Source organism: Felis catus, chromosome F1, assembly GCF_018350175.1.
Source record: "Felis catus isolate Fca126 chromosome F1, F.catus_Fca126_mat1.0, whole genome shotgun sequence".
In the NCBI taxonomy this organism is placed as follows: domain Eukaryota; kingdom Metazoa; phylum Chordata; class Mammalia; order Carnivora; family Felidae; genus Felis; species Felis catus.
The window spans coordinates 16,550,344-16,577,281 of NC_058384.1; the positions used below are offsets into that span (position 1 = coordinate 16,550,344).

General features: G+C 38.4%; 1 protein-coding gene across 10 annotated transcripts in view; it reads left to right on the forward strand.

Annotated features, from left to right (window-relative positions):
- Window positions 1-26,938, forward strand: part of RABGAP1L (RAB GTPase activating protein 1 like) — a 762,235-nt gene that overhangs the window by 417,632 nt on the left and 317,665 nt on the right. For all 10 annotated transcript variants that reach the window (XM_023247520.2, XM_023247522.2, XM_023247521.2 and 7 more), the window contains one exon: window positions 19,899-20,012. In XM_023247520.2, the coding sequence (XP_023103288.1) occupies window positions 19,899-20,012 (114 nt within the window). The remainder of the gene's footprint in view (window positions 1-19,898; window positions 20,013-26,938) is intronic.

The following is a 26,938-nucleotide window of genomic DNA, read 5'->3' on the forward strand; positions in this document are numbered from 1 at the left end:
ATGATTATGTAAGCTCCCTTTTGAGAAAACTCATCCATCTGTAAGGAGGTCAGCGGGTGCACAGGATGGTGCCTCACTGCTTACATTTCTTGGTAGCACCTCCTTAGCCTCTCGATATGTGGGAAACCTGAAGCCTGTCCCTCAGGCTGCAGCCCCAGGCTAAGTAAATAGTCCCTTTTTTTTTTTTTTTTTTATAGGAAGCCTAGGGCTGTGTTTCTGTCTGCTGTTAGTGCAGTGCCCTGAGGGTGGCGGCCTGCCAATAATTGTCTCTGATTGTTACAGTCCCAAGGAGCTCTGGAATGCCAGTCCTCTTGGCCACCAGGGCCTGGCAATCAAGAGATGTCGTCCCTTGTGTACCTGCCTGCTTTAGCAAGGCAGTTGGATCCTGTAGAGGGCAGGACATGATTGACTGCTTCAAAAAGACAGCAGGAAAATGTCTTGACTGCTCACACCTCCAGACTTCAGCAGTGCAGTATGGGTGTCTTGTCTGTGTGCACGTGCTGGCTTTTGACCGCGAGAACGCCGTGCTCACTGGCACTGGTCAGCGCTCGCCAGGGGTCGGGGAAGTGTAGAACTGCCCATTTTAGCAGACTTTCACTGGGGAGGGAAGTCTGTGACCGATCACACTCTCCTACCCCAGCTGGGGAGCCGGGGAGCACTGCCACTGCCCATGCTCTCTGGCCTCAGGAAGCGTGGAGACCACTCACCTCAGCCTTTGTTGGGGGGATGGGGCGTTGTGTCCAGGCTCACCCACCTGTTCCAGCAGAGTGTGTGTAGAAGGCAATAATGGTAGCTGCCAGCATCTTTGTCCCTGAGGAACATCACAACTGTCCAACCCCTCCTTTCAGTGACGTGACCCCAGATCAAGAAACGAATCTCCCTTACATATAGTCTAGGCATTTTTCAAACTTTTTTTTTTCTGGGTCTTGGGATGAGTAAGACAGCATATGAGCCCTCCAAGAGAGGAATCTCAGGGTTTTTTTTAAATAACACTTTGGAGCCTTTTCTTTCATAAGACATTGGTCCTGTTGGCTTTGCAAATCACACATTCTAAGGCTCATCTTTGTGGTACAGATCCCAGGGGCAGGAGTGCTGATGTGGGGCACCAACCCCTTACTCTTCTGGGAGAAGTGACTGCAGTGAGATCTCTCTCTCTTGTGCATCACCATACAGGGCGTGGGGGAGCATTGGGAGGGCCAAGGCGTGGGGGTGGGGGGGCGGTGGGGGTTTAGTGAGATTGTGTCCTGCATCTCCTACCCATCTTGAGGTGGCCCTTTTATCCTTTGTTGTGGAGATCAGATCATCTAGTTTTCAGATCCTTTTCAGAGGGAAATGATCCATATGTAGCTATGGATTTGGTGTGTCTGTGGGAGGAGGTGAGTTCAGGATCTTCCTACACCGCCATCTTGGACTTCCTCCTGGTTTTTCTTTTCATAACCAAAAATAGCAATGCAAACTATAGCATCTGTGTTATACACATTAGGATTCAAATTATGTAAATCCCTAATTCCACACACAGAAAGGATTTATATCAGATTCTATTTATAAAGTCAGGAAAATTCCTTTCACCAGAGCCTTAATTCTTATATTTTTCAAGTGCTTTTAAAAAGAAAGAGCCATTAAAAAAAATGCCCACAACTTACTGTATGAAGATTTTGTATCATCTGGTGAGTCAGTTACACTTTTTCCTATAGTCCTTTGAGGGTAGTTGGACTTCACACAGCCATATTGATAAAAGTTAGGATTATTATATCCTCATCCCATATACATATTTTAAAGCCTATCTTTGACAACTCTATCTCACTGTTGCCCTAAAAATTCTTTCCCAAACGAGTCAGATGCTCTCTTCTTTCCTGCTCATCTGCATCTCCTAGGAAGTGAGAGGTTTTAGAGTTTCTTAAAATTCTAGTGTATTCTAATGTAGTAGTGTTCAAACTTTTTTTTGACCCTCCCCATACACGTATGTATGTCAGAAGCAATAATTTTCAGAAATGATTCAGTGACATGCACTATAGTATTTACCATTACTTTTTTCCCCTTTTAATCCTGCTTATGACCCACTACACTGACTATTAGATCATGATCAGGATTCAGTAATAGAGATTTAAAGTTTCCATAGCTTATGGAGAAGCTCCAAGGCTGGCCATACATTTGCTACCCTCCAATCTGTTCACCATGACTTCGTCTTAGAAGTGTTATGTATGATCTGGGTATCTGGTAATATCAGAAGGCTGCGGGAGTTGTCCTACTTCTGGGTGCTAGAATTATTGCCCTCGTTCTGTAGAGAAAAAGCGAAACAATACCAGGCTTAATAATATCCACCATGAGTTGAATGCTTACTATGTGTCAGGCACTGTGATTGACAACATAATCAGGTCAGTGCTCTCTTGATACAGGATGAATTAAGATTGCTTCCGTAATTGTTGGCAGTTCCAGGAGCAAAAGTTATCTCTGTGATGTGCACAGTCTGCTGTGGAGTTCTTTGAAGCCAAAGTTTATAGAAGATGTTTAGGACCATGCCCCTTTTCTGGTTTTTACTGGTGTTTCTCTATTACTCCTGAGTAATAAGATAAGCTCTTATTAGTTATGTCCCATATGGAAACATGGCTTGCAAACGCCATTATGGGTAATAGGCTTAGCCACTTCATAAGAAACCTTGGCATCCCAGAGGACTGATGGGAGAAGCAAAAGCAGCAGTTATTCTCTGTAATGTTTAGTCACAAGGACTAGCAACTTACACACTTGCACATTTTGAGAACTTCATTCCATCCTTCCCTTCTTTTACTCTCCCTCCCAAGAGACATTTTTCCTGTCCCTGTACAGAAGAAAAGTTTGTGACAAATGGATCCAAAGTGTGGAGTTAGGTTTTTGAGTTCGCATCTAGGCCTGCATTGTCCAGTATGGAAGATATTAGCCACAGGTACTATCAAGCACTTGAAATGTGGCAAATCAGAATTGAAAAAATTACATACGGGATTTCAAAGACTTAGAGTATGGAATTTTGTTGTCAATTTTTTAACACTGATTGCATGTTGACATAATATTTCAGATGCATTGGTTTTAATAAAATGCTAAAATTGTTAAAAATTTCTCCTATTTTTTTATTTTCTTTTTTAAACATTTTTATTTTTGAGGGAGAGAGAGCATGTGCATGTGTGTAAGTGGAGGAGGGGCAGAGAGAGAGAGAAAGAGTGAGAATCCCAATCAGTCTCCACTCAGTGCAGAGCCCTACTCAAACTCATGAACCCTGAGATCATGACCTGAGCTGAAATCAGAGTCAGATGCTTAACGGACTGAGCCACCCAGGTCCCCCCCCCCCCCACTTTTTTTTTTTAACTTTCTTAATGTGGCTACATGAAAATTATAAATTACATATGGGCTTGCATTATATTTCTTTTAGAAGGAGTTAATTCTAGACCAGTGCTTCAGCTACCTCACCCAACCTAGCTTTGAAATATGGTCCATCTAACCTCAGGACACCCCTCCCCCATTCAAAGAAAGCTAAATTTTTTCGGTCTTGTCTTCTGATCCTTACACCTGGTTGAAGGAGTGTTTGGTGATTTACTGGACAGGTGGGGCACCTAGAGAAAATCAAGTTTGTCCATTTGGAGGTGAAGACAGACCTATTTGATGGGATGGAAACACCAAGCCCAGAGGCAATGGATTTGCTGTCAGTATTCTGTGAAGCAAGTTTAGGGAGGTACAGCAAAGTTCAGATTTTCCCCGTTTTGAAAACCTCAGTAATTTTTTTTAAAGAATTTGTGTTTTTTTTCTTAAATTTTTAAATGTTTATTATATATTTTTAAGAGAGGGAGAGATTGAGAATATGAGCAGAGGAAGGCAGAGAGAGAGAGAGGGAGACACAGAATCCAAAGCAGGCTCCAGGCTCTGAGCTGTCAGCACAGAGCCCGACGTGGGGCTCAAACTCATAAACCGTGAGATCATGACCTGAGCCGAAGTTGGACGCTTAACCAATTGAGCCACCCAGGCACCCATCGGTGATTTTGTTTTTGATTATCAAATTCTTCCAAAATACTGAGCTCCTTGTTTTTATATGCTCCTTTTGCCTAGTCACAGTCTGTTTGGTTTACTCTCTGAGGCCACCAAAGCCTTAGTGAGTCCAGCCCTAAGGAGTGGGATGATAGGTTGTCAATCCCTGAACTTTGGGAGCTAAGGTTCCACTGTGGTTCCTCGGTTGCAGCCAAAAAGACAAAAGTATCTGATGAGAATTGTTTTCAAGGAAGCGAACTACCATGTGTGTTTGTATGTGTGTCTATGTTTGTGTAGTAAAAAAGTTTCTGTTTTAAAAAAGACTCTATTTTAAATAATATAATGTGAGGGATCCCTGGGTGGCTCAGTTGGTTAAGCATCCAACTTTGGCTGAAGTTATGATCTCAGGGTTCATGAGTTCCAACCCCACATCTGGCTCTGTGCTGACGGTATAGAGCCTGCTTGAGATTCTGTCTCTCCCTCTTTCTCTGCCCCTCCCCCCCACTCTCTCTCAAAATAAATAAACTTTAAAACTTTAAAAATAAAATAAAGAATACAATATGAGAATAAGGAAAGTCACATTTTTCAATTGATTTACAGTGTATTCAAAGAAAGACTATAGTTTGTTCACAAGTGCACCATTATAATCAGATACTTGTAGTGCCTGCTAGCTTAACAAAATCTCAGTAAAAATGTTAAAACCCTTCAGAAAAAATAAGAGTATTTAAATGGATGCTAATGTTTATTTACTTAAAATATTAAATGAAAAAGATTTGTTTAAAACATTCAGCCCATTAAATCTCTATTATTCCTGAATTTGTGTTACATATAAAGGTTGCTTGTCCCTCCCCATACCCACCAAGTCTTCCACATTGTGCCCAGATACTGTTTCCTATTAATATTGCAATGTAAATACCAGAACAATAAATTCTCCCTTGATAAAGCTTATTAGCACAGCACCAAAATCTCGGGAATAGGTTTATGCCATTATGTTAATTTTGAAGCCACTTTTTTGTCTGACCAGAAAAGTCTTTCAAATGTTAATTGATTGATCTTTATTTGGCATTTGAGCAGAGTAGAGTTGTTGACTAAGTAAATATTCTCAGCATCTTTGTCTTCTATTCTCGGGGAAGAAGTTTTATCTTTTCCTTGCCTTCATGTCTTCAGGGACCTCAGACCAGTCTTCTATATCTTAATTTGATCTTATTTTCCAGGTCATCAATTCAGTTTTACTGAGCCTCACAGGCTTGGTATTCTCACTAATAATGGTGTCTCTCCATTGTTATCTAGATGTCCTCGTTTTCCTCTCAGTCTTTCATAGTTTAGAATAGATCTTTCTGAATCTATTCATAGAGGTATCTGTGGCATTTAACTAATATTTGCTCATTTTTATTAAGTAAATTTAATATAGCTTGCTTGAGAAGTCAGATGTGACTAGTTTATATCAAATAAGGTATTTTTCAGACCAAGTGTTTAAAAGCAACTTAAGTAAGAAAATGATATATAAAGGGTACTCGGGAATTTATTTTCCCAGTACTGTGATATTAGTACTCTGCTACCAGATTTAGCAAATAAAAATACAGGATTCTCACTTAAATGTGAATTAAAAACTAATTTTTTTAAATATAGGTATGTCCCATGCAATATTAAAGCCCATGCAGTTTACCTGGGCATCCTACATTTTGTCTGGGAGCCCTAAAGCCAGGGAAAACACACTAGTTTTTAACTCTTGTGGAATTATAAAATTACAAGACGACTAAAGCTTACGGTATAGCTGAGCACATTGAATTGAGTACATTATAGGGCACTGATTCTTGTAGTACTTGCCCTGCTTAAATCCTTCAGTAAAATGCAAACAAAAAACAAAGAAGTTAAGAATTCTTTTACTCTTGAAATATTGTTGACCACCACCCTCCACCCCCACCCCCACCCAGGTCTTCTCCGCCCCACCCCCCCCACCACCCCCAACTTTGCTGACATTTCCTTGATTGTCCCTAAGGACAGTGGTACCATGATGGTGCAGTACCTACTCTCACGGTTAGAACCCGGGCACTCAGTCGGCCTCACTCACCCTATCCTGTCTCCATTTCTTCCTGAAGAAGAAATTTCCTTTCAGGAGTGGCAGATGCTCCCTTAGTGGCAAGGGTAGTCCTCCTGACTAATAGTCAGGCTCAGAATGCTGCATCTTTGTTGTTTAAAGAGTCAAAAATCAGTCACTAATCCCTTCCTCTCCCTGTGGCTCTCAATTTGCTACATTTGTGGCAGGTTCTCTGGTTTGTGCTATCCTCCTCGTGTTACAGGACTGCGCACTCACCACTGTGATCTTGAACATATCACAACCATAGCCAGCAAGAAATACTAACTTGGAAGAGTGCTGTCTTCAGTGGCTACTTAGATCATTGCAGCCCTGCACTTCATAAGGCATTTTAGCCTTTGCTAGGTTGAAGGTAGATTGAAGCAAAATGTATGCTTTCTGTTTATCCTAAAATCTGTGTAAAGGCTCTTTTGATTTTCTTTCCTATGTATCAGGAAGTTAGCATTGTGAACTAAAATGTGCTGACTTGAGGTTAGAGAGGGAGAGAGCCAAAGCATAAGAGACTCTTAAAAACAGAACAAACTGAGGGTTGATGGGGGGTGGGAGGGAGGGGAGGGTGGGTGATGGGTATTGAGGAGGGCACCTTTTGGGATGAGCACTGGGTGTTGTATGGAAACCAATTTGACAATAAATTTCACATATTGGGAAAAAAATTAAAAATTTAAAATTTAAAAAAGTTAAAAAAGTTAAAAAAAATAAAATGTGCTGACTTGCTCCCAAGTTACCTTTAAGTAATCCCTGGAAAAGCAGGGTTTTGAGCAATGAGACCATCTATGTTTTGTGGGTAAAAATGTTAACTGTGGCATTGGCTGTGGCAATAGCCCCATCAGATAACTGTCTTATTATGGTTTTCATAAACCCTGTCCCCAAGGAGCCAGCCCAGAGTGCCTAAGAAAGGAAGATTTGCCCCAACCTAGTTTCCATTTGTGGCTCAGTATGGGACCTGACCCACCTTCCACTTAAGTAGCAACATGAGCTCGTTTTTTATTCTCTTTCTGCCTTGGTTTTCCATTTTGTCCTTTCATAAAATCATTTATTCAACGAGTAGCTGTTCAGCCCCTACTATATATGGGGTACTAAATGTGTTGCTGTGTGGCACCATCTCTAGTGGCCAGGAGCTGAGAGGAGGTAAAATATATCTTACCTCCAAGGCAATATGTAATATTGGTAATATATGTTTTATATAAGTTTATACAACTTGGAATTATAAGACTATAAGAGAAGATAGAATTATTTTTACTTGGGAGCATTAGGAAAGCACCACCCAAGAAGTCTGACAGGAGCCTTTAAATGGACAGGACTTCAACAGGAGAAAATATTAAAATAGGGCCATAGGGGCGCCTGGGTGGCACAGTCGGTTAAGCGTCCGACTTCAGCCAGGTCACGATCTCGTGGTCCGTGAGTTCGAGCCCCGCGTCGGGCTCTGGGCTGATGGCTCAGAGCCTGGAGCCTGTTTCTGATTCTGTGTCTCCCTCTCTCTCTGCCCCTCCCCCATTCATGCTCTGTCTCTCTCTGTCCCAAAAATAAATAAACATTGGAAAAAAAAATTAAAATAGGGCCATACAAAGCAGAGGAACTTGCACAAAAGCATTAAAGCTTGGAAGAACAGTGCAATTTTGTGGAATGGGATATGATTCAAATGCAGTGGAATAAGAATTTTTGCTTTTTCCCCAGATAGTGGGTAGGACCATACCATAGATGGATTTGAATGCTCCATAGGAGCAAAGCAGTGCTTTAGGTAGGTTAACCTAAAAGTACCATAAAGAGTGAAGTAGAGAAAAGCTTCTATTTAATTTAGAGACCATTGGAATAGTCTAAGCATAAAGTGATAGGATCCTGAACTGTGGTGGTGGTGGTGGTGCCAGAAAAGGACACATATCCTAACTGATTAAACAATGCTTGGTTTGTCTAAAGAATAATATTAATTGTTTTCATATTGTGACTGGTGGTCGATTATGCCTAATTACTCTGCAACATAGGAACCGTCATGTGTATGTAACTTGGCATCAACCACTTAAAGCTTTGGAAAAATGAGACAGCTTTGTAGAACGAGGTCTAAATAAGGAAGCAGTTCCAGACAAATGCCTGGAAAGGAACCTTTCAGCCCCCCATAGCCACTGAATCAAGTGAAAGTACCGTATGCAAATGGCAACTTAATAAATGAGAAATGAGTGGGGTTACTTTTGCGGTTTCTTAATGTTTACCCAGTTACGTTTTCTTTTTTTCTTTTTAGAAATTTAGACTTAAAAATCCTCTCCTGGTAACTTAGGTCTATTAGCAAGAAAATTGCAGAAAAATCTGTGGCCCTTGTGGTATTTAAGTCAGAAGTAAATACGTGTATCAATTAAAGGCTAATATGTCAACAGGGAAAGACCACAACCATAAACTGTTGGTATGCCTGTATTTTTCTCATGTGAGTATTATAGAACCTAAATAGATACCAGTTCAAAAGATAGAAACAAAAATCCTCATTTCATGATTATCTTCTAATCTTATGAAGTAGAATTGAAGGCATTACTCTTTCTTAATTTATAACTTCTAAAAGGCCCTAACGTAAAAGAGGGGACCTGTATCTTCCTTTGATTTACTTTAATATGGTATTAAGAACCTGGTAAAGAATCCGAGCCTATTAAATACTATAATCCTGAGATGCGATGAATAAGAAAGAATTTCCTGTTTTTTGCCCAACCTTGATCTCAGTCTACTACTTCAAGCTCTTTTACTGAGAAAGAGTTAACATGTAAGCTGTGAGGGACACTTGAGATTTCTAAAACATCGTATTTAATGTACTTTGCTTCTAGTCGGGTTTGGAACACATTAATTATATGATTGATCTCTTGTCACTTTTAAAGTAAAACGGCTGATTTTAAAATAATGAATCACTTGAATGTATCTTTGTCTTTTATTGGTCTTCATATAAAATGAGGTAAAACTCAGAAAACTCAAAAGCTTTTTGTTATGACGATTTTTGCAATTGCAGTAGTGGTAGAATTTCTAATTTCTTTTTTTAAGATGGAGATCCATTTGTGGGTTTGTTTGGGGTTTTTTTTGTAGTAACATTTGTAACTATTTCCGTGTGTCATCTTTGGTAGTGATGTCCTTACTCACTAGGGAGTAAGGACATTCTGGTATGCATTTTGCTGTGAAGTTTTGGCTTGTAAGCCTATGAGTCCTTGTTATCATCTTTGATTTGGGAGCAGATTATTTCCCTTTGCTACTGCATTTGATTAAATGAGGTTACAAGAGAATTCAGAACTCAAAGCAAAAAGTTATAAAACTTGAGTCTCTTCATCATAGAGAATATACTCTTACCATGCCTGCTTCCCTTGTTCTGATTTATTTAGCACCCGTTTACTAAGCACCCAGAGTCTCAGGTACCAGGGAAACAGATAAATAACAACTGATCTTGGTCTACCTAGAGGTGGTAATTACATGGGCATATTCAGACATGGGTACCAGTTAATTAATATTGCTGAATGGAAGACCAAAGGACCAATTGATTAAGGGAGGAAAAGGAAAAAAGACAGCTTTCAGAACACCTTTTTTGATGTCAGCTCAGACATGGAATTTCATTCCATTGAGCCTGAAAACATAAAAGGGCACCTGATTATATGGGAAATTCTGATTTGAGTTTTTGAGTTAAGTTTTAGATGTGGAACAAATATCTATTAGACCAGTAGTTCCTAAATAACAATTTGTAGACTTTTGCTTGTAGCTATGTAGGAATTTGTTAAAAATATGGCTTGCCTGAAGTACTGTAGAGATTTTGGTAAATCAGATCTAGGTGAGATCTGGGGATATGGGTTCCAAAGCAGATTCTCAGATGATTCTGATAATCAGTAAGGTTTGGCATCTGCTGTAGTAAAGAGCAAGGAGAGAGTAGACAGCTGGTAGTTGAAGTCTCAGGAACGGATAGGATTCCCAGGAAGAACATGGACGGTGAGCAGAGAACATGGCTAAGGATGCACCAGCAGATAAGGAGTACGCAAGCGAAAAATTAGCCAAGAGACTAAAAAGGAATATACTATGTTGAGGAGCTGGAATATATATTTACCTAGATCTCCTTAGTCTTTGAATAGTAATGCTCATTTCTGAATCAATATAAAGGGGGGGAAAAGTGTAGAATAAAAATCTCTAGGTTTCTACCCATGATTTGGCTTTATTCCAGAAAGGATTAATCAAGCTTCAGATGTGCCTTCCTGCAAAAAATTTTTTTCCTACTTCCATAATATCTGTTGGAGAAACAGAAATTGACCCTTTTGAATAGGGAAAATTGAACAAAGTAGATTATTGGAAAAGAAAGCTACAATATTAATCAGAATTTGTAAAACAAAAAATGCCTTATTATACACTTACCAGATGGAATTAGAATATTTAATTTATTGAAATAACCTTTATAATTGAGAACTAGAACTGCCATAGTGTTTCAGGAACAAATCTTTCTGTTCTTAGCTCTTCCTGTTTCTTTTGTTACTGTGTGGTGATCAGTGCATCTTCGACTCATAGTGAGTAAAAACTTGTGTTAATGGAAATGGGCTGTTATAAAAAGGAAAAAAAAATGGCAGTTATATAACCTGACTTGACGTAAAAATTAATTGCCTTTTTCAAAATCCATACCCCAGCATGAGGAACTTTATTGGTCTTAAATGATTTTTAAAATACACACATTGTTGGGGCACCTGGGTGGCGCAGTTGGTTAAGCGTCCGACTTCAGCCAGGTCACGATCTCGCGGTCCGGGAGTTCGAGCCCCGCGTCGGGCTCTGGGCTGATGGCTCAGAGCCTGGAGCCTGTTTCCGATTCTGTGTCTCCCTCTCTCTCTGCCCCTCCCCCGTTCATGCTCTGTCTCTCTCTGTCCCAAAAATAAATAAACGTTGAAAAAAAAATTTTTTTTAATACACACATTGTTGGCATTTACTTAGAGATACAGTTGTTGTTCATTTACCCTCACTCTCCTTCTAGGCTTTAAGTAGGTGACCCTTCATGTAAGTGAATTATAGGCCACTTCAGTAGTTGTCTGTTCTCCTTTTCATTTAGTGGTCTGTGGTCTTCACTCCACTAATCACATAGAGATTTTTCGGAAGCTCAGTGAACAAGTGGTCAAATGGTTGGTAGTGGTCCAATATGTTTAAACTTTAGGGTTCTACATTAAAGGAGAGTTTTTAAAAAGTCAACTGAATTAACACAGTATTAAGGGACTGTTTTATTGTGAATAATACTTTGTCATAGAGGAAAAGGTAGGCAATGATAAATATATTTGACTAAATAAAATTTACTGGTGAGAATACCACAGTGAGATCTTCAAAATTATCGATGGCCAACCTGTTATAAAATTTTTTTAACGTTTTATTTTATTTTTGAGACAGAGAGAGACAGAGTATGAACAGGGGAGGGGCAGAGAGAGAGGCAGACAGAATCTGAAAGGGGCTCCAGGCTCTGAGCTGTCAGCACAGAGCCTGACGCGGGGCTCGAACTCACAGACCGTGAGATCATGACCTGAGCTGAAGTCGGACGCTTAACCGACTGAGCCACCCAGGCGCCCCTGGCCAACCTGTTATAATATAACCAGTTAAAAAGTTAAAGAGGAGGGTAGTGCACACAAGAGTGCCATCACTTCTGACACTAGTTGTGAGTTCAGGGTGTTACCAGAATCACCCTCAGGTTCACCCTCAGGTTCAACAATTCACTAGAAACACTGAAGGAACTCAGTGAAAGCTGTTCAAATCATGGTGCCAGTATATTATAGCTAAAGGATACAGATTAAAGCCAGCCAAAGGAAGAAGCGCATTGGGCAGAGTCCAGGAGAAATAGCAAACATGGAACTTTTTTTTGTCTTTGCCTCACAGAGTCATCGACAACATAGCTTTCCTGGCATCAGTGTGTAATGATACACATGGAGTATTGCCAGCTTCATTTAGGGGAGCTCACTTGAGTCTTATTGTGCATAGTTTTTATAGGAGCTTATTCACGTACTGCCCACATGACTGACTTTTAGTTTTCAGTCTCTTTGTAGGTAGAACTAATACTGTATGGCCCAAATCCCCATAATAAATCACATTGTTAGTCTGTTGGGTGACCAAAAGATATTGGCATGATATTCCAAGGGCCTAGAGATCACCTCCTGGTAATTCCAGCCCTCTTTTTGTATGAGGTTAATTTTTCACTACACACTAATTCTTTCAGGTAATAAAAGCAGATGAGATCATACTGAAACAAGAGTTCACAAAACTGACTACAAAGGCCATGAAGTGAAATAGTCAGATGAAATGGTCCTTGTTGTCCACAGGACCAAGTTAAAACATCGTCATTCAAGATGACCTTTCCATATTCTAGATTCCACTCAACTTTCCTCTTTGTGAATTCCCTTCTATAGACAATTAGAGTCCTAGGGGCGCCTGGGTGGCTCAGTCGGTTAAGCGGCCGACTTCAGCTCAGGTCATGATCTCACGGTCCGTGAGTTCGAGCCCCGCGTCAGGCTCTGTGCTGACAGCTCAGAGCCCGGAGCCTGTTTCAGATTCTGTGTCTCCCTCTCTCTGACCCTCCCCCGTTCATGCTCTGTCTCTCTCTGTCTCAAAAATAAATAAACGTTAAAAAATGTAAAAAAAATACTAAAAAAAAAAAAAGACAATTAGAGTCCTATTACTTGGGCATGCCAAGTGCCTTCCTGCTTTGGATCCTCTGCTCACATCACCCTTGTATTATTGTACAGTTGACTCTTGAACAAAATGGATTTCAACTGTGTGGGTCCATTTATACACTGATTTTATTTGATAAATGCAGTACAGTATTGTAAGTATATTTTTTCTTATCATTTTCTTAACATTGTCTTTCCTCTAGCTTAATTTATTTTTTTTAATGTTTATTTGTTTATTTTGAGAGAGAAGGGAGGGAGTGTGTATGGGGAGGGACTGAGAGAGGGGAGAGAGTCCCCAGCAGGCTCTGTGCTGTTCGCGTGGAGCCAACACGGGGCTCAATCTCACAACTGTGAGATCATGACTTGAACCCATCCTGTCATCTCCTGGGGAAGGCCCCTTTCACCACTTGAACCCTTCCCTAATCACTTTCTTTACTGACTTCTCATAGATAACTTTGCCCATATCATTTAATTTGGCTGTTAGCAATATGTCTCCTTCCACTGATATTTGCACCTATATTTTATGTTTACAAGATCTTAATCTCTTGCAATTTAGGGATATTATGGACTATATCCTATTTTTTTTTTGATCCCCTGTCACCTAGTACAATGTCTTGTACATGGCAAGTGTTGGATGTTTGAATGGTAAACTTTCATACAGACAAGTGCAACCAGGAGCATATTATTCAAGCATATGAATTAAGACATCCTTTAAAAATGATCCGAATTATACTTACAAATTTCTGAGGTCACCATGTTAATCCACAAAACTATTGGAATAATTTTTGGTAATTCATTGAAGACATCTGCACACAAAGGTCAGCAAAATTCTAGAAAATGTCTAGAGAACTATTGACATTCTGCTCCCACCTCACAACTTTTGCACATGCTTTCCCCTTTGCCTGTAATGCTCTTTCTCTAAACAGTTGAACCTACCCTCAGAAAGTCAAAACCACCCTGCCTAAAATATCAGTCTTCTCCTCACTAGCTATTTACATTGTTTTATTTTTTTAGATAGTAATTTTAACTAACCAGTACTTGTTTTTTGTCTCTTTTCCCTGCTACTAGAATTTAAGTCCTATAGGGGAAGGGCATTGCCTTGCCAACAGTTGTTATCTTCTGCACCTAAAATAATGCCTAATTCTTAGTAGGTACTCAGAACTAGTACTTATTGAATACATAAATGAATTTGTACTATGCAACAAATAGCTCAGTTTTTTTGTATCTTCAACTTTTATGTCATTCAATTTAAGAAGATGTAATTTAGCTCAAAGAGTTTCAAAGAGAAGCATTTAAAGCAGTTGACAGAGTGGTAGAATATTTTCTAAAATTATTAAAAATTATTCAGCCTATAAACAATAACTAGGTATGCACATAGTCAAAATTAATAAAATTACAAAACTTAAAGGTTAGGTGCAAATAGACATTTTTATCAAATGCTAGTTATCAGAGGTGTTCTTTAGTTTTGTGGAAAAATAAAAGAAGGTTATTTTTATACAATGGGAGTAAATATGGCACTCTTAAATTTTTTATTTTATTTCATTTTTTATCAAGGGGTTTGATAAAAATCATAATTTTTAAAAATAATGCAAAGTTAGAAATGCATCTTGCTTTGAAAAATAACACCATGGAGTTCAGTTATTGTGCTTCATTCCAGCAGAAGTTGCAGAGTTTATCGCTGCTCATTGGATGAGTTTGCAAGACTGTCAAGTGCCTCAGTTGAACCTTTATTTTGGGACAATGAGTGGTTGGCCACCCTGAAATGAGGACATATCCAAATATGGTCATAGATGCATTTGGTGGGTGTATTTGGAGTCTAAAAGTAACCCCAGGTATTTGTCATAGAGAGTCATCTCGGCTCTGACCTAAATTTCATAAGAACTCTGGGAAATCCAGGTTGTACCCATAGGCTACAATACTACTTAGTTTCCCAGTCCCAAAAGAATGCTTTGTTTTATTCAGATATTTCCTACTGCAGTCCTGGCACTTCCTTCAGGATCAAGGTATCTATCATGAATATTGGCTGGTCTTAGAGATATGCACCCTCCTCTCCCCTCTCCTTCCCCTTCCTTTAGTTCTCATTGTTGCTTTTCTCCCTGAAGAGATTTCTTTCTAGTTGAAGCCAGAATATGGCTTATATTTTTGACCTTTGTGTCAGGCTTTGATCCTGAGACATTTGGTAGCATGTGTGTTCAATGCCCGGGAAACAGGTTGCTTAAGATATGATTGAGTTAATATTTCTTTCTTTGCTTCCATAGTATTCCACTTATGCTAAGACTCCCCCTACCCGCATATTCAAGGACTGAAGCCTGGCAGTGATCCATTCTTTTTGTGTTACTGTCTCTAGCCTACAATTTCAATAGCATGTTTAAAACCAGAGTGCACTTTCATATTTTCTCCTTTTATCTCTGCCTCTTTGGATTTTTGGCAAACATCAAGGCAAATAAGTCAGACCCACCACTGCAAACCCATCTGCTTTCGGGGACATGTAAGCCGACCAGTTTGTGATGTTTTACCATAGATCTAGCTCCAACATAGAACTGAAGGAGGATCCCTGTGAAGTAAGAATAGAAGGCACGTTCTAAGGTCAAATATTTTTTAAGCTCTGAATCATTTATCTGCCAACTGTGAGTAGGTGTGGTCTACATTGGCATTTTTAGTAACACTAGCAAATTGGCATGGTATTTATAAAGTTGAAGTAATTTTGTGGTCGATGAAAGGTGAAAATGCAGTTATACTTTGGATTTGACAATAGGGATTAATAAGAACAGATGCTTGTCGTAGTTGTAAAAATGTAGCAAATTAAGGCACAGTCAAGGAGTTCCTTTATCAGACATTACTTTTACACTTCATCTGGGGCTAAGGTCACATGTGAAAACAATCATCTGCAGCGAAATACCTTTCCAGTTGTTGACAGCCCAGAAATTGTTTTATAAAAAAATTATAGTCTATGGTCATCCAAACCTATCCTCCTAATACTTGTTGGCACTTGAATGCCGTATTCATTTTTTTTCTCACAATAAACAAGTTAAGTGATGATTCTCTTGGAATAGGAATTGAAAGGATTGCACACATGTCAGGTATACCCATAGTACTAGAAGAGCAGCTAATATGAAACACTTGATGGAGACTGTAAATTGAATCCACTTAAAATGGTCCAAAGTTAATTGAGCTACTTATACATCCTAGAGATGATTTTAAATTGATCTTCCACAAGCCAGATGATACCCTCTGTTGGACCATGGATTTTATTTACCACGCTGGAGATGATATCTGTTTTGAAAATAAAAAGATAATTTAGCCTTCTGATGTAGCAGTTTGGAAATTAAAGAAAATCCTTTGTAGGTAAACTAAATAGAAATTTAGTTTCGGTGTGTTGGCAGTGTCAGGGCTGTGGGGTGGTGAGGAGGCAGTAAAACTCAACTTCTAAGACTTTCCTCTAAACCTCTCTCTGTTACTCCTTGTTACTGGTCTGAGTCAGTTTCTGTGTGTGGTCCAACTTGACTGCGGCTTAGACAGGATCGATGATCTCAAGAACTCTGCCTGCCAGTTATGTGCTTGGCGTCAATGGTCCAGAAGGAAGGCATGCAGAAGAGACAGTGGCGTTTGTCCTGTCCAGAACTGCGACGTAAGGCCTTCTCTGGTTCTCACAAGCCAAATTCTGAAGCAGTGGTGGAAATGGTAGCTACTCTGGCAAATTTAACTTCTACCACACCCTGTCCTTTCCATCCTCCTGAGTTGTGTACATCTTTATTGCATGGTCATATGCAAAGCTGCAGTCAGAATGTCTACCAGTTGATAAAACATTATGCAAACGATTGTTCACTTTTGCTCTTATTCATGGATTGATAGAAACAAGGATAATTTAGGACACGCGAGATACATGCTAGGAAATTCAGAATGGGGAGTGTATATATTTAAATGTCATCGTGCTGAAAGCTCTATTCATAACGTTCATGATACCCAAAGAAGAACAGTGGTTTGTTATTTGAAGTGCACACATAAAAATGTATAAAATGTTATGTTCACCAAAGTATTTAAACAGTTAACTGTGATTCTGAAGGAAAAAGAGGAAGAAATAATTAACAATTACTATTTTGATTTGTTTCTTTAATGAATACTGAGTTCATACCAGGCAGCATGCTAAGCACTTTGCGTGCATTATTTTATTCTAAATGAGGTAAATTTAGTATTATTGTCCCATTTTATAGATGAGGAAACTGAAGTTTCGTGAGATTGAATAACTTGTTAGGGATCCTATTCGTATTAAGTGGAGCAGCCAGGAATAGGACCAGTGAGTTTATCTGGCTCCAAGCCACTAGCCCACCAAACTGGACTGAAGACCAGAACGGGAGATGCGTCTACGGGGAAATAAATTGTGGGTCAGGCTGTGAACCTGCGGGTATTGGTGAAGTAGCTGCCCATGAAGGAGTGACTTCTTCCCTCTTTCCTTTCTGAAGATGACTGTCAGGATTTAAGGAGATTCTGCTTATGGGAGCCATCCAAGAAGACGACCTCATTATCAGTTTTGGTTGTGCTATAAAATGTTTTTAGCCATATTAAAAAAAAAGTTTTCGCATGAAACCTTTTAACTCTGGGTATTTCAATGGTGAAATATTTGGCCTCTTTTTTGTCCTCCTTATGAAATCTTCTTATGAAAATTGACAACTATAATTGAAATAAATCTAAAGAAAATTAATATTGAAGAGAAAAATCATTTTTATCTTCATCTTTACTGAGTGTTACTGAGCTTTGATTCTAGTCTTTGTTGAAGAAGTGAGTGAATTTGGGAGATTAGGTGTGGATTCTGGAAATGTGTGCTGTTTTTACTCTCTACAGTATGGGTAATTGGGAGGAGGTTAGCTTGAGCTTTGAAAAGATGATTATTTTTTCTAGTACATAATTTCATTTGTATTAGTCTCTTTATAAGACTCTAATGTACCTTCTGACCTTCAGTTATATGAAAGGGATCGGTGAATAATATAGCAAAATATTTAGTTTATTAAGTGAAGTTCCAGAAGTTATTCCCTTAGCCACCTGAGAGCAGTAAGTTGGAAGAAAGCTCTAGAAACGCACATTTGTGGAGAGCATTTGAAAGTAATCCTAGGAAGGGATGGTTCATAAGGAAAAGTTGATGATTTTTACTTTCATTTAATTTTTGCCCATTTATTTTTAGAAACAAATAAGGAAGATTCAAGTGTGCGTAGAAAAAATTACTCCATATTATGCATAGTTACTTTCTAGAAAATTTTGATCAATTTCCCTTTCTCTGAATCAGACTGTTGGTACCATTTAAACACAGTATGATGCCAAATGAGTAGGCAGTTTCTAGGGAATATAGTCCAATTATTTCTCTCCCTTAACATCTTGAAAAGTGTAAAAGACTTATCCTGTGAACCACTCAGCACATGTTTGCCCCTGAAATAGTTCAGCAATGGCAGTAGTAACATTTTCATTGGTCATCTTTTCAAATAGCTTATAAGGGGAAGCTATTACTGTGTGGAAAGAAAACCTTTCTATTAGGGAAAGCCTGGGCAGTGAAAACTTTTCTTCTACCTGGTACCAGATCCCCCCCACTCAGGGGATCTCCTACTTAGACACTGCCGTAACCAGCCATATCTCTTTGTACGTTACCTTTATGTGTGCTCCCACCTGCCCTCAAAATTTTCTGTCATTAGAAACTGCATTTATGTTGATAAGTATAAACTTTCTAGGTGTCCTGACACTTAAGGTATGGTAATTTTTTTTTAAGTTTCGTTTCTATTCAGCTGTAGCCTTACATTCCAATAAGCCTTCAGAGTTTCCTCTGGACTGATTTGCAGTGTCTTCGGTGTTTGCTAGCAAATTTGGAACATTTCAGTTTGTGTCCTTTCTCTACATGGTATGAGATCTAATTACCACTCAGTGTGAAATAGCAGCCGAAATGAAAAAAGGCAGCAAGAGAAGGCACTGGCTTACCTCACAGTTAATCAGCTATTTCCTTTCTTACATACTTCTCAGCTACAGAGAGAAAAGGGAGATAGCACTCATTAAAGTAATTCATGTATTAAACGTTTTTTTTCCTTTCTTGATTTTAACTAAAATAGGGGATTTGTTCAAATCTTCATGCAAGCAAGACATTAAAGAACACTTAATTTGCACTGGTGGCCATTGGTGCTTCTTAAATTGTGCAAAGTATTTTCATCATCAGGGTTGCCGGAAGTAGTTCCATCCTATTTTCTTGACATTAAACAGAGAAAACAACATTTCTAGGAATCAGATTCAATCAAATGAATGATTAATCACTTTTTATAAGGCTTAGAATTTTATTCTAATTATTAATTATTCTAATTAACCTTTAGTCATCTTAATATAGTAGTTTTGAGGGTTTTTGTTCTCTGGAGTGTGTGAGTTGATAATTAACCTATCAGGGAAAAGATTGATACCTTTACTTTTTAAAACTATTGTGGTCTGAGTTTTCACCTATCAGATGATCAAAAATGTGAAAAGTTAGTAATATGTGGTATTGGGCAGGTATGGAAAAACATCTTCTCCACCAGTGTTTAGAGTATGTATTGTTACAACACCTCTTGAAGGAAAGTATCTTCGTCAAAAATGAAAATGTGTACACCCTTTGACCTATAGTTCCACCACTAGGAATCTATTGTTGAACATGTATGTATAAAAATGTTCTTAGTGATATTATTTGTAATATAAATAGAAAAATGCAAAAAAATCATTAATAGAATATTAAACATTCATATATTTTTATCCAGATGTACCTCATTCTTTTTAATAGCTGCTCTGAAAGACACTGAAATATACTTGCATGTACTGATAAGGAATATTCTGTAAGTTACCCCATTACATGAAAGGAGCAGATAGTTTTCTTCTATTTGTGCTTCAAAAAGCAAAGGATGGAGATGTGTGTATACAGCTTCCCTCCCTCACCTCCCCTCACATGAGCATATGTTCACACATCTATAGATAGATGGATGAAAGGATACAAAAGAAACTGTTGTTGGTAGCATTTATAGCTGGTGAATGGGACTGTGGGTCTGGAATGGAAGGCAGGTATTTTCAGTGGGGGGAAGCATACTCTTCTTGTGCTATTTGACTATTTTCTTTTTACCATACGTATCTATTATTTTTCATTATTAAAAAGAAATTTTAATGACCAGGTCTATTTTTTTCTTTTTTAGGACTCAGCCCAGGAGAGTGTTATCACTCGAGATATTCATCGTACGTTTCCTGCACATGATTACTTTAAAGATACTGGAGGAGATGGCCAGGAATCACTTTACAAGATTTGCAAGGTAGGGCCCTCCACCTCATTTTTTTAAACTTATTTTACAGGACTATATCTTAGGAACCCATCTTACAGATTTTTTTTCTGTCATTTTTTATTTGCTCTTTGCCATGTTGATGCTGGGCAGCCAGAGCCCCTTGCCAAGAGGGTTCATGGCTTTACATGAGAAAGAATTCAAGAGCAAGTTTAGAGAAAGGGATGAAGATTTATTAAGTCGAGAAGTAAGAAAGGAGCTACTTCACAAAGTAGCAGTCTCTCATCCCAGATGAGGAAAAGGATCCTCTTTGCCTCGAATGAAGGGTTTTAAGTGGTTTAAAAAATTTTTCTTTTTAAATGTTTACTTATTTTTGAGAGAGAGAGATACAGAGTATGAGCAGGGGAGGAGCAGAGAGAGAGGGAGACACAGAATCTGAAGCAGGCTCCAGACTCTGAGCTGTTAGCATAGAGCACGGAATGCATAAACCTTGAGATCATGACCTGAGCCGAAGTCGGATGCTTAACCAACTGAGCCACCAGGTGCCGTGGGTTTTAAGTTTTAAAATTAGCTAACCTTTATAGGAAGGGGCTTAGTCTTTAACTTTGGCTTTATCATTTGCATGGGTGCTTAGTTTTTTCCATTGTCTTAGGATTGTGAAATTACCTACAGGTAGCAATTTTAAGAGTGTCTGGCCTTTCTGGCTTTTACTGCCAGAGGGAATAGGGTCCTGTGGTTTTCTGAGTCAGATTTTGTGAGCCTTTTTATGACTTGCTGGCATTTAGGTTAAAGGTCAGCCTAAAACCAAAATGACTTTACTTAAGTCAGTTTGTCTCTTCAGTCTCCCCTTCCTTCCTGCCTTTGTTTTCTCTGCTCAGTACTGAGTCCTGAAGGTGACTTTTTGGCTGCATGTCCCATGCCTGCTTGTCAGGGAGGGGGCGCACTATGACCTCATTTTGCTGCTAAGGAGAAAGGAACTAAAGGTCCTCTCAGGCTACTGTAGTAAAGGCTCAGAGGAGTCCCGATGACTGCCCTTATGACAATTTAATGTGGCAGTTGTCTCAATTTTTGGACAACACATAAGGGTAAGAAACAATGTGGTTTTTTGATACTATCGAGGTCTCCGATGTTACTAGTATACCCTGACTTATGCCACATAATACATCTTTGTGCAGTTTTTATGTCCCATGTTGAAACCTTTTCCCTCATTATTAGTGAACCTGAAAGAAAAGCTTTTCCTGAATTTTAGTAAATACGCTCTACTTGGATAGAAAAGATTCTGTTTCTGTTAATGGAGAATAGCTATCAGATTGGTAAGTTTTCAAGGTTATATCAGAAATGCAAAATGACTTTTTAAATCATTGCATATAGTTAACTCATATAGTGAATGCTAATTGAGGCCAAAAGCTAAAAACTGCAAAGTCCATTAAACAAAGTTTTGCCCTTTATCCTCAAATTTAAGATGCCTTACAAAATGTGGTGGGTAAACTCCACATTGTCCTCATCTACCATCCCAATAAAGGTTATTGCTGAATGGCGGACTACAAGAAAATCTTGTAGTAATATGGAGAAAAGGCAAGTACAAGGGCTAATTTATAAGTTAGGTAATCAGTTCTTGAATAATTAAATTTATCCTTATATTGAGTAGTAAAAATGGGCCAGTTGGACATTCAGAAGTATGTTCATATATCAGTGTCATTTTATATTTACTGATTTTTTTTAAATGTTATTTATAAAAGCCCTTGCCTGCTTGTGCTAGCAAGTAGGACGGATGGCCTAATTCTGCAAATGGCACAGCTTTCATTAAAACCCTTCTTGCATGTTTGTAGTTTAGCCTCTGCCCTCTCCTATCTTCCCTTCCCTTCCCCTTCCCCTCCCCCTTCCCCTTCCCCTCCCCCTCCCCCTTCCCCTTCCCCTTCCTTTCTCTTTCCCTTCCTTTCTCTTTCCCTTCTCTTTCCCTTCTCTTTCTCTTTTCTCCAGTGTAGCCATTTGGAGGATGATAAACACTGATCAGAAATCTTTTTTTATATGGTTATATCGTCAGAGCTAGAAATGCATAAATAACAAACTCTGAGAGTATACTGACTTCTGGAAAATAATACATCATCTAGTTTTAAAAATGCCACAAACCATTGAACACCCCTACAGATGTATATTCATTATATGATTGTAAAAGGCAAAAGTAATTATTAAAAATTTTTCTACCAATTTTGAAATTGTCAGCTAATTAGCTTCTGGCTTATGTAAGGATGATAACAAAATTTATATAGTTTTTAAGTTTATGTAGAAGGGTCTGACCTATGATATACAGGAGAACATTTTCCTCCTAGCATTCAGCATATTTTCAGCCAAACTTTTCCCTCAATTTTTCTCTGGTTGATACTAGATAATTTTTTCACATAACTAAAACAGATGGTTCTGTGTGCTTGCAGCCTCTGACTTAACAATTTTGCTCCATTGTAGTAAAAACAGTATTTCTTTCCCTCATTATATAATATTTACAGGAGAAATATCTGAACCACTACCAAACACAAAAATAAAAGTTAAATAGTTGGTATATTTAAGTAGTTGATATCTCTTGCTTGGATATGTAATCCAACCTTGAATTCATTAGAGAGTACTCATTAGTACATTCACACAGCTTGTGTGGCCATGTTAGATCATCAGTGTATATTTTGCAACATGATTAGACAGTTTTAAAGCCCTTGCTGAGTTAAGAGTATTAGAACAGGGGTGCCTGGGTGGTTCAGTCACCTAAGTGTCCAACTTCGGCTTGGGTCATGATGTCGCAGTTGGTGAGTTGGAGCCCCGCATCGGTTTCTGTGCTGACAGCTCAGAGCCTGGAGCCTGCTTCAGATTCTGTGTCTCCCTCTCTTTCTCTGCCCCTCCCCCACTCGCACTCTGCTTTCTCTCTCCCCAAACATAAAATAAACATTAAAAAAACTTAAGAAAAAAAGAGTATTAGAACACTGTAGCTCTAAGATACCTTATAAATGTTGAGCATTTTAAATTACACTACATTTTGTAAAAATGTGGAAAACAAAAGAATCATATTAAAAGCATTTCAAAACTCAGGATAGTAAATAAAAGTTGCTAAGGCTTATAATGTTGTACTAAAATATATATTACCTAAACATTTTACAGTGCCCTTTGATAATGGGAGAGAGCAGAGATTTATATTTCAGAATATGTTGGAGAAACCAAAATTTGCTGGGGTCCTAATTGACACAGTTCCTTCTTCTCTTGATCTGTTATATAGTGATTCAGCGCTCATGCAGGGAAACCTCAGGTGGTGGTGATAACTCACAAATTGTGCATACATTTTCCTTTGCTTTTTCTATCCAATTTGAGCCATAGTCTTTCATTTTATGACCTTCATCCCATATCCCCCAAAGTTGCTATATGTAAAAAGGCCATTGAGTGCGGTCTGCCTGTTATATCACTTTTATTCCTAGAATCATATCCAACATCATACCTCACACTCTCAGCAATACACCTTTGAGTTTCTGTCCTGGATACCTTGCACAACCTGAATAAACATTAATAATACCTTGATTTAAAAAGGCTTCTTCTTTACCAATTTTTTTTTCTTCCTTAATCTTTTTCTTGTCTTACTGCACTGGCCAGAATCTCCATTAATAGTACTAAAATGAAGCAATTATAGTGGACATTCTTGTCATGCTCCTTATTGTAATGATTTACCATTAAGAATGATGTATCTTATTTCACATCAGCAACACACTATAGATCTTTTTTTTTAATACGGTGTCTTTCATGTGCTATAATAATTTCACATTTACAAAGTACTTTCACATATATTACTTCATTTATTTCTGACAACTTCTTATCAGTGGAGCCTATACTAGAAATATAATGTGCTGTGCTCTTAAATTGAGACAGAAATTATTAAGAGAATTTCAATTATAATAAGTGTGGAAATCAATTCTGGTTTCAAGGATATAGAAGTCTGACTTTGTAGTTAAAAAGTTTTCTGTGGCTCTGGTGAAATGAGAAATGATCTGAACTGTCAGATTAGAGGGAAGACTGTTAAAAATTTGCTGTCATGTTTTAATGGCCCTGTCAATTTCAGTTTTTTGCCTCTTAATATCTTTTTCAAAGTAGGAGGAAATTGAAATGGTTCAAAGATCCCTCTGTTGTCATAAATTTATGTGTGGAAGTTAAACTGAAAGTATAATAGAATTCATAGGATTCTGAAAATGAAAAGTTTAGGGTTCTCCTAACTCCCTCCATCCCTCCCTTCCTCCTTCCCTTTTCTTGTCTTTCCTATTAGTCAGGTCAATAACATATTTTAAAATAGTGTCCTTGAAAGGAGGGAAAAAATACTAGCACCCCAAGTATCTTTAGCACTTTTTTTAATTTAAATATGTTATAAAGTCTATTTTGAGTTAGAAGACAGGTTGGCACAGTTTAAAGGACTGAACATCAGGAAATCTGGTTCTTGATTCTTAAGCAGACCTAAGACTCTGGGAAAATCACTTTTTGGATTTCCTCCTCATTAAGACTGTGGGGTTTGATATGATTATTCCAATTCTAATTTGAAGTGATTATAAGTGTTTAAGTTTTTCCTTAAAATATAACAGATGAGTGCAGAATTTAACAATTCCCATGTCAGGAGTTATATATATATATCCAGCCATCGCTCAATACCAGTGTTAGAAGTAAGTGTGATTTAACTTTACAGACTTCACCAGCTTTCTATTATTGTGTTTGGGTGTGTGTTTCATGCACACATGAAATGGAATAATTTAGTGATTTACTTTGAGATATACATCTCTTTAAAAACCTGAAACAAGTCAGTCATAGAAATCAGCTAAAATATTGTTCACAACAGTACAGATTGAAGAGACTCTTCATGTGCAATTTAATTTGAGTATTATTGCCTTTTCTAATTTTCTGATTTGAGTAACTGCTTTCTGAAAAAGAGGCTACTGCTGTGAGTTGAATGGGATGGGCTGAATATATTACAGAGAGATCAATACCTTTCCTCATCTAGGTTAATAATTTGATTGTATAATGGTTTGTGAAAGGACAAAAATAGACTTAACTTTAAAATAAGCTTGTTTTATCAAATATTGTTCTCAAAACGAGATTGGATTTAATATAAGAACTGAAACATTTCAGGTGTTATTTTGATACCAATAATGAGGGACCTGCTGCATGACTTTGAAGAATGCAAGTGATCACGACTTCTGTAAAATTAGATGTAATCATATGTTATTTATAATGTTTAGTAGAGTTAAGGGGTATTAATGGTTATAAGGATGAATTATTTTTCACTGAGTTGGTAATATTTTCTTTATTTTTTTAAGTATATTTATTTTGAAAGAGAAAAGGAGAGAGTATGGAGAAGGAGTAGAGAGTGAGAGAGAGAATCCCAAGCAGGCTCCACACTGACATGGGGCTTGATCCCACGACCCTGAGATCATGACCTCAGCCAAGACCAAGTCTGATGCTTAGCCAACTGAGCCACCCAGGTGCCCCAATAGTGTTTTCAATGTAAGTTTCTATCTGGCTACCTATAATAGAACTCTCTTCCTTGGGATGCCTGGTTTGAATGACAGCATTTACTGAACCCATTATAGGCCACTTTTCTTTACAAAGCCCAATTTGCCTAACAGCATGTGCCAGCTGTGGGACTCTTCCAGCCCACATCCTGGGAGTCTGATTGGCCCCAGAATAAGGTCTCATTGGTGTGGCAGATTGGTGTTCCTGGATCAAAATGCACCCAAAAGGATTTCTTTTAGAGCTCTGCCTTGGGGGAATCAGGCAGCCCTTAGAGAATCAAGTAGGCCTTTTCTATTCCCTTTGCATCTCCTCTCTTCCTTGAGTTTCTGGCATGCTTTTTTGAATTATAACAACCTTCTATGGTAGATCCAAATAGGGTGCTGCTTAGGAACCCTTTGAGTCCCTAGGGTCAACTCTGCTTTGCCAGCACATCCTAATGAGCAATGAATTAAGTGGTTTCAGAAGACCTTGAGGATGGCAGAGTATTCTCATACGAATTAGTTTCCTTAAGGAAAAATTAATTCTTTCAGGTCATACAGGAAGTCTTGGAGAACCTTCCTAAAAATTAGATGATGAAAATAAGATAAAAACAGAGAGGGAGGCAAACCATAAGAGACAAGCAAAATACAGAGAACAAACTAAGGGTTGCTGGAGGGGAGGTGGATGGAGGGATGGGCTAAATGGGTGATGGGTGCCAAGGAGGGCACTTGTTGGTATGAGAACTGGGTGTTATATGTAAGTGATGAATCACTAAATTCTCCTGAAACCATTATTATACTATATGTTAACTAACTTGGATTTAAATAAAATTTTAAAATAAATAAACAAACAAATAAATAAAAGCTAGATAGATAGATAAATGAATAAATGGATGAGATAAGTAAATAAAAGCTTACAGTGTTGGGGTGCCTGGGTGGCTCAGTCAGTTAAGCGTCAGACTTCGGCTCAGGTCATGATCTCACTGTTCCCGAGTTCGATCCCTGTGTCAGGCTCTGTGCTGACAGCTCAGAGTCTGGAGCCTGTTTAAGATTCTGTGTCTCCCTCTCTCTCTCTGCTCCTCCCCCACTGTGCTCTGTCTCTGTCTCTCTCTCAAAAATAAATAAAATTTTAAAAAAATTTTAAAAAGTTTCGGCATGAAAAGGTGCTCCACATCACTCATCATCAGGGAAATGCAAATCAAAACCACAAAGAGATAATCACCTCAGACTTGTCAGAATGGCTAAAGTGAACAACGCAAGAAACAACAGGTGTTGGCGAGGATGTGGAGAAAGGGGAACGAACCCTCTTGCACTGTTGGTGGAAATCCAGACTGGTGCAGCTGCTCATGACTCATGTGTATGAGTCCTTTTTTTTTTTTTTTAATGTTTATTTATTTTTGAGAGAGAGAAAGAGCACAAGCAGGGGAGGGACAGAGAGAGGGAGACACAGAATCC